The sequence below is a fragment of the Bison bison genome, unplaced genomic scaffold (genome assembly GCF_000754665.1).
Source record: "Bison bison bison isolate TAMUID 2011002044 unplaced genomic scaffold, Bison_UMD1.0 scf7180017864376, whole genome shotgun sequence".
Taxonomy (NCBI): Eukaryota; Metazoa; Chordata; class Mammalia; order Artiodactyla; family Bovidae; genus Bison; species Bison bison.
Window position 1 is genome coordinate 14,543,659 of NW_011494948.1, and position 14,143 is coordinate 14,557,801.

The 14,143-nt window shown below is 39.8% G+C and overlaps 1 protein-coding gene across 1 annotated transcript in view; it reads right to left on the reverse strand.

Annotated features, from left to right (window-relative positions):
- Positions 1-915: 915 nt before the first annotated feature.
- MLLT3 (myeloid/lymphoid or mixed-lineage leukemia (trithorax homolog, Drosophila); translocated to, 3) overlaps positions 916-14,143 on the reverse strand; it is a 290,918-nt gene continuing 277,690 nt past the window's right edge. The window contains exons 10-11 of the mRNA XM_010857077.1: positions 13,207-13,278; positions 916-5,245 (exon numbers count right to left, since the gene is read on the reverse strand). Of these exons, the coding sequence (XP_010855379.1) occupies positions 5,114-5,245; positions 13,207-13,278 (204 nt within the window). The 3' untranslated portion in view covers positions 916-5,113. The remainder of the gene's footprint in view (positions 5,246-13,206; positions 13,279-14,143) is intronic.

The following is a 14,143-nucleotide window of genomic DNA, read 5'->3' on the forward strand; positions in this document are numbered from 1 at the left end:
AAGTGGGAGTGCGATTCTGCGTATGGCATGGGGTGGTGGAGGGGTAGAGTGGGGAAGTTTGGGGGGAGACTGAGGTTCAGTGCACTTCCCATGTGAGAGCACTTGGGAGACGACATCCTGTCTTCAGCAAGCCCAGGATGCTTACTCTGACTTTCTCCATGTTGGAGAAAATGCAAAGCCATTATTTTAAAATAAACAAATGAATATCTAGGCTGAAACAAGGGGAAAAGATAGTCCACTTCCAGCATGGTCATTAGAAAGCTTAGCTGTCAGATGAGCCCATCTGGGACTGAGGCTTCCACACCTAAAACCAGTTGCTAGTTGATAAGATACAAAGCAGTCCACTATCGTCCCCTCAAGGGCTTGTCACCTGAAGATAAGGTTTCTCAAATCTGACCTCTCTCTACTTTTAAGCAGCATTACATAGAGCATTACATCCAATCCCTTGGTTCCTTGCGAAACCAAAAGCATTCTCTCCTCTCTGTTGATATAGTCTTTCTCCTTCCTGTCTAAACAAGGTAGCATTTCTTGCCACTAGAGTAAATGCAAGACCTTTGTTAAGTTTGTAAACAGAACCTCCCAGAGAAAAAAGGGGAAAAAGAAAAAAATACCATGCACAAGTAACCTGGTTTATTCCAAGAATGTACCCTACCATTTCTTGCCCAATCTTTGCAAAGCTTAAAAAATGTACTGGTTTTAGGACACAGAATATGGTGCTAGACCCTGGGGACTCAGAGATGAATGGAGCAAAACTGTGTCCCCAGCCGTTTCTCCTCTCACCATTCCTTAAGACCAGCGTCACTTCTTGAGAAAGGCTGGGGGCTCATTTTTCTTGTATGCAAAGGGAAACCAAATCTTGGTCAAATGACTCTTAATCAGGAAGACTGTACGCTGAAAAGAAAATGGAGCCACAACAAATTTGATATGAATTTAAGTAAAACACCTATTTCTGTCCATCTGTACTTACATTTCAACATGGGTTTTAGAGACGGGAAATACATCTTAACGAATGCCTTGTAGTTCACATAGTAGCATCTACACACCATACACAGTGTATCTTTCAACATTACTACACATACACACTCCATTCAAAAAAGATACTGACAGATTTATAAAACGTACTGGCCTTGCACTGTTAATCTCAAGAATACAATTACTTAATTTATTTTTGCACTGCATGGTAGCTGTAGCCACCGTTAGGGATCTGTCAGCATTTCCATCATAACTCTACTTTCAGAATACCGGAGTTCAAGTGCCAAAATACATATTTACAGTTTACAGACAGTGGTGGCTTTGTCTTCCTTTGACTTCTTCAATGCATCTTTACAAGGGATATTCAAGGATGGCAGTGCCTACATAATAAAAAAGTACCATAGAAAACAAGAGGTCAAAAGATGTAGACTTCCAGTCCAAGACTCGACTAAACCATGGGAATCGACTCCTCAACATTCATTGCAGTTGTAGTAGTCTGTACATTATACTCATAGCTTTAGAGCAACAGTCCAAAGCAAGATTTTAAGGTATGTGTACGTATGGAGTACACAGCATTAGTACACAAAAGTGCTAAGGGTGGAAAGTAACAAGCATACAGCGAACTACTTCAGAGCAGATCACCTCCACAGTGAGAAAAATGAACACACACCATCCAATAGCAACACGGGCCATTTCCAACACGAAACATCCAACTCCGTTACCTAGGGACACCTAAAACATTTTAAGAATAAAGTCTCTCTCAAATACAAGTATGTCAACTTATTCACACGTGTGGGGCTCTAAATAGTATGTGGGATGGTATGCAAGCTGAAACGTTTTTTTTAAAAGAGTAGCTGGGTCTGTAAAAGTTACCAGCAGAAACATTTTTGGTAGAAGACGTGTTTAGTGGAAGAAAACCAATTTTATTGGTTCTTCCCACAAAACAGGTGGGTAATTATTCAGATTACAGCAATTTGCTTTGCAATTTAAAAATGTTTGGGACGCTCTCCTAGGAATTTTTTCTCCTAGAGATTTTCTCTCTTGATCTTAAGTTTTTATGCCCTCCCCTACTTTGACACAATATGCAAGCATATATAGACATCTTTTTGTCTACATAAAGACAGGTGGATTACAGTGAAGAAACAAAATAGCTGCACGCATTTTTGTTGCTAACATGCCTGCTATAAACTAAGCATATCTTTTCCTAAATATCCAGCTGCAAAACCAGAGGCAAATGCTAATTGATAAGGGGAGGGGAGGAAGTACTGTACATAAATTGTTTTTTCCTTTGAATTGCTGAGGGAAAATTTAAAGTTTATTATACTCTGGTTGGCTTAAACCATATTCACACTCACCCAATTAATTTTATTGGAAACATCTATCATATATATATATATACATACACACACACACACAAAAGAAATTAAACCCTGCCATTTTCCCTTCATGCTTAAAAAAAACTGAAGCCACTGTTAAAACACACATGTCAAAAATATCTTAATAGGTTTCAAAGGTGAGTGTACATAAGTGTGGCAGAACTCAGTGGGTTTCTAAGTATAACTATTAGAATTTAATTGAAAGGGGGTTTATCATTTCTGCATTTAAAAATCAGATGAGAGCAAAGAGTTCAACTTCTTTAAAAAAATTAATAATATGACTCTTATTCTATTGGAATTTCATGGAAAACTCATTTTTCTGTCTCAGTGAAGGGTTAAATTTTCCTGAATTTTATCCATTCCAGACAATATTCTGAAGACATTTGCTTTATTACCTAAATTTTAGGCCTAAAGTTTATCACTGTAATAGCTTCCCTTCTTACTATCCTTTTTGTCTGCTTACTTCTTACGTTAACCAGTTTCTTGGTCAGTAACCTAGGGAACAAAAACATCTTTACATTGCCAAATCACAGTTTTGGTCACACAATTTAAACACAAAAATAAAAATGGCCCATACTACATATATACATTTCTAGTTAAACTGCACAGATATTTTAGTTAAGGTACATACATTTCTGGCTTAATTAGAATGTGTGAATTAACATTTAGAAAAATTTCAAGAGTTTTAAATGTCGCAAACAATTGCATATAAGCATTGTCCGCCCCTTTCACCTGTAAAGTTAAAAAAAAAACAAAAACACAACTAAAACCATGCAATTCATCAGTCACCTGATGTTCAAAATGACTCAAAGTTCCTCTGTAATTAAACAGTGAGAAGTGGACTACGAAACAAATGCTTCAAGGATGGTCCTGCCAATCGTAAGAGTCATAACATTATTGAAAAAGTACATTTGTCCTCAGAGAGGATGCTTTTGAGAAGTAATTTACAAGGAGCATGGCTGTATTATAATTTTTTTTAAGGAAAAAAATAGTGTCTTTGGATAGAAAAAAAACAATGTAAAAAAAAAATCCCCTTTTTAAAATGCAGAAATAACTCCATTATCAATCTGCATTTACATTCCTGCCCAAAAGAATGGGTCTGGAAAGACCATTTTCTGTACAGACCCTAGTTAATCTCTGTATGAAAAGACAGCATCTGGCGTGGGAATCAACAAGGGAGATACTGGTCTATTTGCACACATAGAGACTTTCTTAAGGCTGATCCAGTGAACGAACCTTTGGATCCAGAAGTATTTCTTCGTTTTCTTTTCTTTTCAGTTGAATTCCTAGTACAAAACCTTGGTGCTGAGCTGCTCGTATTTTGCATGTCTCCACTTTTGGAGAAGATGGAATAATGACACCAAAAGTACTTTGGGTTTTTTTTTTTTCTTTTAAAAATAATTTGCTTTCTTTTGCATGCCACAGGACAGATTTCTAGTTTCAAAACAGGGTACATCAAGAACAAAAATATCCCCCCTCCCCAACCATCTTTATTGTCAACCGTCTTTATTGTCACCAATACAAGAAATCCTTCTGGAAACATAAGCAAGTGACTAAATAGGTATCGAACCACTGAATCTACAAGTTAATACATAATCTGTTATGGCAGAATAATCAAGAGTTTTCCCCCAAAGAAAGATTTTAATTTTTCAAATATAAAAGAGTCTAAGAGGATCATATGAGAACAAACAAAGATCTCTTACTCCAGGTTTGGTGGTAAAGATGGGTAACACACTGGCAGCTGAAGAAAGCTGAACCTCTTACTAATAAATAGACCCAAATTAAGAATTTCTACAACATTTCTTTAGAAAACAGAATCAGAATTCCTTCTTTTTTTTTTTTAAATGATGATCCTGTGGAATGCATTCACTTCCATATTTATCTAATATCATAACAGTGAAACAGACACAAGGATGTTGATGACAGCTCAACAATGTAGGATGCAGGACGTTTACAGGTACACGTTTGTTTAAAAGTCCTACAGGTTTATTGACTAAGGCTAGACAGCAATTCATATGATCCTATTTGGTGCATTTACTACCATGGTCCAAGATCATTCATTATATGGATACAGCCAAGGACTGTAACTTTCAGGAAAAAAAGACCACAAAGAAGAAAATCAGGGTGGCTATTTGGTCCCCCCAGTTGATCATTTGTGTCCTGGAACTGGAAAAAAAGGTGGAAAATACAGACTGCAACGAGTTAAGGGACTTGGAAAAAGTTGCTGGAGAGTGGCACGGTATACGGAGTAAGGTCACTGGGCTTGGGATGGCAAGGGCGCTGCATTGAAAGAGCATCCACGGGACCGAGAGATTAGAATGTCTTGTGGTGTCATTCCCTCAACGACTCTATAGTATGCGATTAATAAATAGATCAGTTATGTAATAAGGCAGTGTGTTGAATATGCATTCGTCCTGTGGAATGAACCACCACAGAGAGAGAGACACGTGATACCATACACATTCTTTAAGTTTTCTCGTGTTGTGTTTGATCTCTTTGTTTTCAAGGCTATCCAGGCTAACTCTTCCCGGGGATTTCCTTGGAGAGAAGAGTGGTCCACTGAGGCTGGTTTGCTGAACCTCTCCTTTATTAAGAGATGATGACTGGCTTTAAAGAAAAATAAAGCTGAAGGTTGTTTGCTTTTTATTTTTTTCCCTTTTGGTTGCATCATTCTGAGTGTTTTCATATAAACAAACAAGGAAAAAAAAATCACAACCAAAAAAAAAAAAAAACAATAGTCTTTGATGCATCCAGTTGTTGTATCCTCAAGATGTTCCAGATGTTTCCAGGTAACTCTGTAGTTTACGAACTGTGGTTTTGTCCAGCGAGCAAAGGTCAAAATCAAATGTTGTGTTTGTGATATGAAAGTGTCCAGTTTCTTCTATAAGGTTCACAATCTAGAGGAGTGAAGAAGAGAAAGTTTAGGCAATAAGCAATAGGCGTCAAAATGCAAAAAGAGAGGGGGAGAGTAAAATATGGAACCCAAGGGGTTAAGAGACTCATTTATAGAAAGAAGGTCTCATATTATTGATGGCACCAAACTACCTCTTAGCCAATTTGGTAGGTCAAAGGAATATCAATCCTTTGAACTTCTCAATGAGAGCAGATTACCTGTTCTCATCATTCATATTCTTTAAACTGATTCCTAACTTTTAAGTCATCAACAGACTATTTCACTGTAGGGGTGGGACTGAGAATGGATAGTTAATGGCAGATACAATTTCAAGACCCTTTTAAAAATTACTGACCCAAAGGACAGTGGCTGTACTTAACAGATGAAAGGAAATTCCAGCCTAGGAATAACAAAACTCCTTATAAAAATATGTACATGCAGAACACATACCAATATAATGATCATTTTTCTTTCAGATTACCTTATTGTTGAAAGTTTAGAAAATGCAATAAACCCACCAAAAAAAAAAAAAAGGAAACCATTTCCATCTCCACCTCCCTAAAGATATGGGTAGTGACTATAGAGGGGCTCAAGGAAGATTTCTGGGGTGCTGGGACTGTTTCATTGCTTGATTTGGGTACTGGTGACAAAAGATGCATTCACTTTGTTAAAACTGATCTAGCTGCACATTTTGTTATGCTTCCACAAAAAATAAATAAAAATCTATATTCATTCCAACAGTCATGTTCAGTGGATGGCCTTGAGCGTTTGGAGGTAATAAGTATTATCTACAGAAAGAAAAGATGCCTTGTCTCCCCATTTGGAATAGCTATACCTCATTCCTTGAATTGGCTCCAACTTCCAGAAATATGATCAACAGAAGTGGTGACAGAGTTACTGTTGGTTTTGCCCAGTTTTCAGGAGGACACTTTCTAAGGTTTCAACATTAACAATGATGTTGGTTATGATTCGAAAGAATTTTTTATCTTGTTATGTGTCTTTCTATTCCTATTTTACAAATAATTTTATCAGAAATAGATACTGTGCCTGGCAGTGTGGGTTTTAGGTATGTTTGTTGTGAGTAAATTGGAATGGAGGGAGGTTAATTTCAGCAAGCTTTGTGAAAGAAAGAGGAAAATCACCATCAAGATGAAAGAAAAACTATTTGTGCAGAGAAACCAACTGGCAACCCATTTGGCTTATTTGTAGTTGTCTGTTATCCTCTATCACTTGCTTCTGTTCTTTCTCAATCATCCTAAGAGGAGTAATTTTAATTATTCAGTCTATTATTTATTCAATGAAGTTTTAGATTACCTAGTCTGGAGTTGAAAACAGCAGAATGGAAACTTTTGACCTTTTCTTCTTACAATTAGTTTTCTTCAAAAAACAGTAAATTTGCGAACTGTTTCCTATGGGTCAGTGGCTCTCAATAGAAAATGTGCTCCCCATTCCTGACATATTTGACTGCCACAGAAACATAAAAGGCACAGTGAACCTCATTCCAATTAATTGCACAACTCCAGACTGAGCTGTTATTGCCGTATTCAACTTCTGAAACTACTTTTTTTACAGATGTAACTGTGGGTTTAATAACAAAACCAGTTACTCCCCTTGCAAAATCATGACAGTCACAGCAGACTGCCTACCTCCTATTCATGTGTCCCTTCTTTCCTAGCAGAAGCTTGACTTTCTGGAAGTGGCAATACACTGGCTTCCCAGACCCACTTGCAGCACTAGGCAGACACTGCTATTCACAGTTTGTCAAAAGTCACTGGGCTTTTAGGGAAAGTTTCAGAAGGGTGTGGACTATGGGCAGGTAGCTTTTGCCCTCTGCTCCCTTCCTGTCTGGAAAGAAGATGCAACTCTGGAAGTGCAGCATCTGTCTTCCCCTCACGTGGATGAATCAACGAAATGAAAGATGGCAGAGCAGAGTGGCAATGAGTCTATGTCCTCGGTTCCATCTTTTAAGCCACCACACCAACCATGAATCACTTACCTCCAGGCCTATTATTATATGGGGTGGCAGGGAGGCAGGATGCAGGTGTAGAGAGGGAGCCTTACTTGCTTAAACCACTAGACTCAGGGTTCAATTACATGGATCAGGAGATTATCTGAAGGCGCGTTTCTGATTATGGTTAAAGTATGACATTCATGTAAGCATTTATCAAGCTAGATCTTATTAACACTAAAGATCTAAAATGAACTCTCGTTGGCTTTATTAGTTAATAGTTACAGGATAAGTCACCCCCATACATCTATATGCGTAGAGAAACACGCACACACAGCTATGTCCACAAATACAAGCCTTTCAAGGCAATCCAATACTTACTATATATTTAACATTAATTGAATCAAGAGTACTTTCCAGAGTAAATTATCTTTTTGCTACATCGATTAGAAATACTAAAGACGAACTGAAAATGTGTAAACTTCAGTACAGCAACAAACAGCCCCTTCAGAGAGCTCTTTTAGGATGGAAACAAATAGCCTTTCAATTTATGCAATAGAAGCAAATGACAATTATCCCAGAGTGTGGCTCCTCTTCTCAACGAGCTGGCCAGCAGGTAAATGCCCAAGCATTCAGAACAGAGAATCCTGAATTTGGCATATTTAATCCTGACTCTTTTCATACTGTTCATGGGGTCCTCAAGGCAAGAATAATGAAGTGGTTTGCCATTCCCTTCTCCAGATTATGGCATCCGGTCCCATCACTTCATGGCAAATAGATGGGGAAACAATGGAAACAGTGACAGACTTTATTTTGGGGGGCTCCAAAATCACGGCAGATGGTGACTGCAGCCATGAAATTAAAAGACACTTGCTCCTTGGAAGAAAAACTATGACCAACCTCGACAGCATATTAAAAAGCAGAGACATTACTTTGCCAACAAAGGTCCATTTAGACAAAGCTATGGTTTTTCCAGTGGTCATGTATGGTTGTGAGAATTGGACTATGAAGAAAGCTGAGTGCCAAAGAATTAATGCTTTTGAACTGTGGTGTTGAAGAAGACTCTTGAGAGTCCCTTGGACTGCAAGGAGATCCAACCAGTCAATCCTAAAGAGATCAGTCCTCAATATTCTTTGGAAGGACTGATGCTGAGGCTGAAGTTCCAGTACTCTGGCCACCTGATGTGAAGAACTGACTCATTGGAAAAGACCCTGATGCTGGGAAAGACTAAAGGCAGGAGGAGAAGGGCACGACAGGGATGGTTGGATGGCATCATCGATTCGATGGACATGAATTTGAGCAAGCTCCAGGAGTTGGTGATGGACAGGAAAGCCTGGCAGTTGCAAAGAGTCGGACATGACTGAGCAACTGAACTGAACTGATCCCGACTCTGCTCTTTGAATGGCATTGGACAGAACATCAGAACCTCTGAGCCTCAATTTTCTCAACTGTAAAATGGGAACAATGCCACCCATTCTACCTATCATGCAATGTTGTTTAGAGGATCAAATAATATACAGAACATGAAGCTTCTTTATAAGCTGAAAATTGCTACACAGATGAGGGCAACATGATTATGACTACCATGTAAACATAAACTTATCCTTAATTATCACATGAGTTTTCACACCCAGTGCTTTTTCCTCTGCCCCTCATTGACTGTTGGCCATTTCATCAGCACTAAAACAAATGAAGCAGGGAAAATGCCAGAAGCTAAAAGTCAGAAAAGATCTCCTTGAAATTTAAAAAAAAAAAAAAAGTATAATAAAAGTTTGCAGGAGAGAGGAAAGAAAACAGGGAGAATAGCAGCTGAAGGAAAGTAGTTGAAACAACAAGGGATTTCCCTGGAGGGCCAGTGATTAGGGTTTTTCCTTCCACTGCAAGCAGTGTGGGTTCAATCCCTGGTCGAGGAGCTAAGATCCCACATGACTCACGGCCAAGAAATCAAAACATTAAACAGAAGCAATATTGTAGTAAATCCAATAAAGGTGTTAAAACGGTCCACAGCAAAAACAAAAAAATCTTTTTTAAACAACAAACTAAAACCACAATGTGGGGGTAAAGAAGTACAGTCCTACATTTTCCCTTGAAAATGACAGGTAACTCACCATTGTAAGAAAATAAAATTCTGTGACTCAATCTAGTTGCTTACTAATTACTAAATAATAAATAGAAGAAAGAATAATAAAAATACCTTCTAGAAAAGGCCACTTGGTTTTAAAGCAAATAAACACATTTACTCACTAGGATATTCAACCCCCTCACCTCATGGGCACTGTACTATCTTGTAGGTTCCGGGGCTTCGATTACAGCTCTCCTGCCTCCTCCACAAACTTCACACCCCACCCTGCCTGCAGCCACACACACACAAAGAAACAAAGGGGATCTGATCACTCGCACTAAATGAACCCTGCATTTTTACGGGAGCTGGTAAGAATGCATCAAGGTGGAGGCAAAGACGGCCTTCAAGCAGTAGGAGTGCCAACAGATGGGGCGTTCAGGACTATTTGCCAATGGGAACAGCATTAATGATTTGAATTATTAGAGCATGAATCTACACCCTCAATTAAGTAAAGACTTCATAAAGAAAAATAAATGTGGGTTCCTTTCCAGGAATCCTGATAGTTAGAACATCAGAAACAGAGCATTAACATGCTTTATGGTAATGACACAAGCCCCACAACCTACAGACACCACCCCGCTGGTCCCTGAAGGACGCCCTGCTGCCGTGCCGTAGGATTCCCCGACCTGCAAATGCACATGCTGCCACCCTGGTGTCGTTACCTTGCATCAGACTGCAATGATGAATCTAACTCCAAAATAATAGTAACAGTAAAAGGCAGACTGACTGCAGAGGGGGAAAGCAGCCAAGGGCACGCGGTATGTTATAGGTAGTGAAGGAGGAAGAGCATGGAAATTGCTGAGCCCATTCTTCAGATGATGATGGTTGTGCAAATATTTGTGATGGATTATTTCCTGCCACATCAGCTTTGGAGGGGGTACTATGCAGGGTTTTTTTTGTTTTCTTTTTAATGGGTAAGATCCACTTGTTTAAGTCTACGGCTTCTTCCCCCAACCCTGGTTATAAAAGTCATAAAAAATTATAAAAAGGCAATAAATTATTTGTAGTCTGATTTTACACATATTTGCATATATATATACACACACACACACACACATACATATGTATGTATATAGGCTTCCCTGATGGCTCAGCAGTAAAGAATCTGCCTGCAAAGCAGGAGACAAGAGTTTGATCCCTGGGTTAGGAAGATCCCCTGGAGAAGAGAATGGTAACCCCCTCTAGTATTCTTGCCTGGAGAATCCCACGGACAGAGAAGCCTGGCAGTCTACAGTCCAGAAAGTTGCAAAAAGCCAGACACAACTGAGCGACTGAACACACACACATACACACACACATACATATATATATATTTTTTTAAAGGATTCTTTTCACCCAAACAGCCTCTTCACTGAGTGAGAAGTCATGAACAAGTTTTGCTTCCGTCTGGAGGGAAGTCAGGGCTGGGGTGAGCTAGGTCTTCCTGCAGAATGGCCCCTGCTGTGCGGACAGGGAAGCCCCGTCTACGGCTGTGACAACATTACTGGGGTTAGGAAGTGGGCCATCAGGCTCCAGTCTTCAAGGAATTCTAAAATACAACAGGAGATTCTCCAGGGTGGAGAAGATCACTTTCGGCAAAACACTTCTCAGGGAGAGTTCTCCACATTGTTATAACACTCTGCCATACCATTTATTCCCTATCTCCCTAAAGAAAATTCTGAGTATAATAGCTGTTACCTAAACTGCTGAACCAGCCTCTAAAGAAGCCCTGGTTTTCCTCAGAGGTTATTTTTTTTCTCCTGAGGAGGATGCAAGCCCAGACTCAGAGCTGGAACTGCAAGAGAGTTTAGAAGTCTTCAATCTCCCTTTCCAAATAAATGTTAGACATGTGGTTTAAAGAAGAATGAAATTATTAGTCAGTCCAAGGTACTGACATCTCTGGTTTTGACTGTGTCCACTGTACTACATTGTACCTGATGGAAAAGGGCCTTAAGAACACAGCCTCTCTTGATCCAATGCTTTCTGTTCATTAACCTAGATGCCGGGTGCCAGCACTGCATGATCCCAGAATAAAAAAGAGATAAACCATTTTTTGTGAGCCAAATAAAAATGTCAGGCCAGATTTTCTGATAGGATCCCTTTCATAGGAAAAGAACTGGGATAGGCTCCCGGGCTCACTAGAAATCCTGTCTCAGGTGCTATGGTCTGCATGGCAGAGGAGACAGACTCTGTGGAACGCAGTCCACAGGATGTGCAGCGCTCAAGGTGGGGAATAACGTCAGTGCTCAACAGTGCTATGCTTTACAATAGGAATTAATTAAGCAGTAAACCATGACAGGACATGCATCATGGTATCATAATCACAAGCCTCAGCTGCATTACAAGGCAAAAGGCCAAAGACTGAGAGCTTTCAACCAGCCTGGGAATGCAATTAGGTTGAAATGCTGTGGGCCCTGGAGTGCCTTTATGCCAGGTTAAAAATTCATAGATATCACTCTCTCCCTCTAGAATGCTAAAATAATCCACTTCCATGAAACTCTCCTGTTAAGCCACCTTCCCTCATAACGCTTTCAAAGGTCAAAATAAAGGGCAATGTGAAATTGGGAATGTCAATGACACACCATGGTAAGACCCTGCCCAATGGCACAGTATCCTCGATTCACTGGCTGGCTTTCTGTGAGAAGGGGGTCCCAACGCTGCCCAAACATCTATCTTGCTCTCCTGTGAGACACTATTTAGGTCCAATTTGTTCAATAATAGCTTTATTAGACAGCTTTTCCACAGTGGTTCAGAGCTGGTGCTCAGGAAAAAAATGGGAAAATCAGCTAAATAGATTTACCATCACCATTCAGGCAATGGGCCCCAAATAATTGCCAAGTGGCAGGCTAACTGACTAATTTTCAGTTGTACAGAAAAAAATTGAAGAAAAATACTCTCGATATACTAGGATATGTCTTAGAGCAAGCCACTCAGATCCTGCTCCCTGACCTATTGCACACTTAGATAGACATGCAAGAAATGCAACTTATCCTCAATTAAGAATTATAGGTCTGTAGTCTTCTGTTCAAGTCTGAAACTCTAGAATTTTAAACCTTATCAAACCAATCAGGGAACTTGCAAAGTTTGAGAGTATGTATTTATAGATTTAACCAAAAATGTACACAGAATATAAATGTGACCATCAGCCATTAAATATTAAACACACACACACATATACACACAGCTGGGGTAGATTAACTTCTAACATCAAGTCATTTGAAAGCAGTCTTTAAAAAAAATTCCAGCAGCAAAATAATCTACAAATCTACCCTGGAATTTAGAACACAACCTTCACTTTGAGTATTAAAGAAAAATTATTTTATCTTTAATTTTTGATGCAATGGGAACACATACTATAACCGTATGAAAACTAAAAACCACCCTCCTTCTCAAAACATCAAATTGTACTAATAGAAATGTCCCCACTCAAAAGTATTCCACAGTTGAGTTCATAATAATAGAATGTATGTTAAACAAGATAAGACAAAAGAGGAAAATATTTATTTTCCTTAGAATAGCATTGGCAAAGGTTACTAAATTGAATCACAAATGTTTACAGCACTTGACTGCAGTTCTTATCACTGTTTTCCCATGAAACCAGAAGCCTGGCCCCAAAGGTTTCTGCATTCCTCCCATCCCTCCGTCAGCCCACATGACAGCATCAGATGGCTTGAGATCAGTATGTTGCAGCATCGTCACTTCCCCAAGTGCCCCGTTTCCATTGTCTGTGGCACCAAGGAAGCCCCAAAGCAGACTTCCAGGTAGCCTTGGAAATAAGCCCCTCCCCAAATACTCTGCAGGTGGCACTGGCCCAGAGAGCGTGCGGCCAGTGTGCCTCCAGGTGCTGTCACACCAGCGCAGGACAAACCAGACCTCAAGGCTTCTGGAAAGGCTGGTGTTCAGAAGCCCTCCTCACCTGCTGCAGAATGTGTCTTTCCCTCAACGTCATCAGCCTTCTGTGAAGCTCTACCAGTTCATCGAGGTATGCCTGAAAGAGAATGGTATGCCCCCAGTGACAAGCATTTAGGAAGCAGTTCAAAAACAAAAGGATAAACAAGTAAGAACATACCAGAGGTGGTTAGAGGTCGCACATTCTACCTTCTGCCCTAAGCTGTGTGGATGCACTGCCCAAGGCCTTTGCAGACCAACTCTCCTTTGGCCAACTAGTACTTTCTCAAGGCAGCTTTTTTACAAAATAGGGCTATTTGTGAACTTATTTGCTCCCAAGTGAACAGGATTAACCCTCTCCCAACCATACCTCTACAGAGAGAAAAGGAATTCAATGAAAAAATGTGAGCTTAAGCATATTATCACAGTACATATTCTTTTTTTCAATTATTCTTCCATCTTAGGCTTTTTTCTCTTAGTTATAATGTTTCCAAGTTTGAACATGGAAGTATCAATGCACATCACTAATTATGTAATTAGGGCAAATTGGAAGGGGAAAAAAAACAACCTCTCCTGGTCATACCTAACATGGCCAGTGAACAGCAAGTAACAGGACAGAAGAAGGTCTTATGAAAAATAGAGGTCACTATCCAAATCAGCATCTGGCTTGTTGAGTTCCCCTGAAAAGGCAGAGCACCTTCATGTGCTCAGACTCAGGTCTTTGTTAGCATAAATGCCTGGGTATTCTTTGTGCCATTTGCAATGAAAGCAAATAAAGGTTTGTGAAGCATTATCCAGGCCTACCCCGATCCTGCAAAGCATGTGAGGACCCTGCTTACAACAGGACACAAACCCCCAACAACCCTTGAAGTCAGATTTTGGATGCGTGACTGCACACGAGGGGAAAACACATTGCACTGGGATCAGATGTCCTGCTCACTTCAGTCTGAGATTCCTGAACCCTC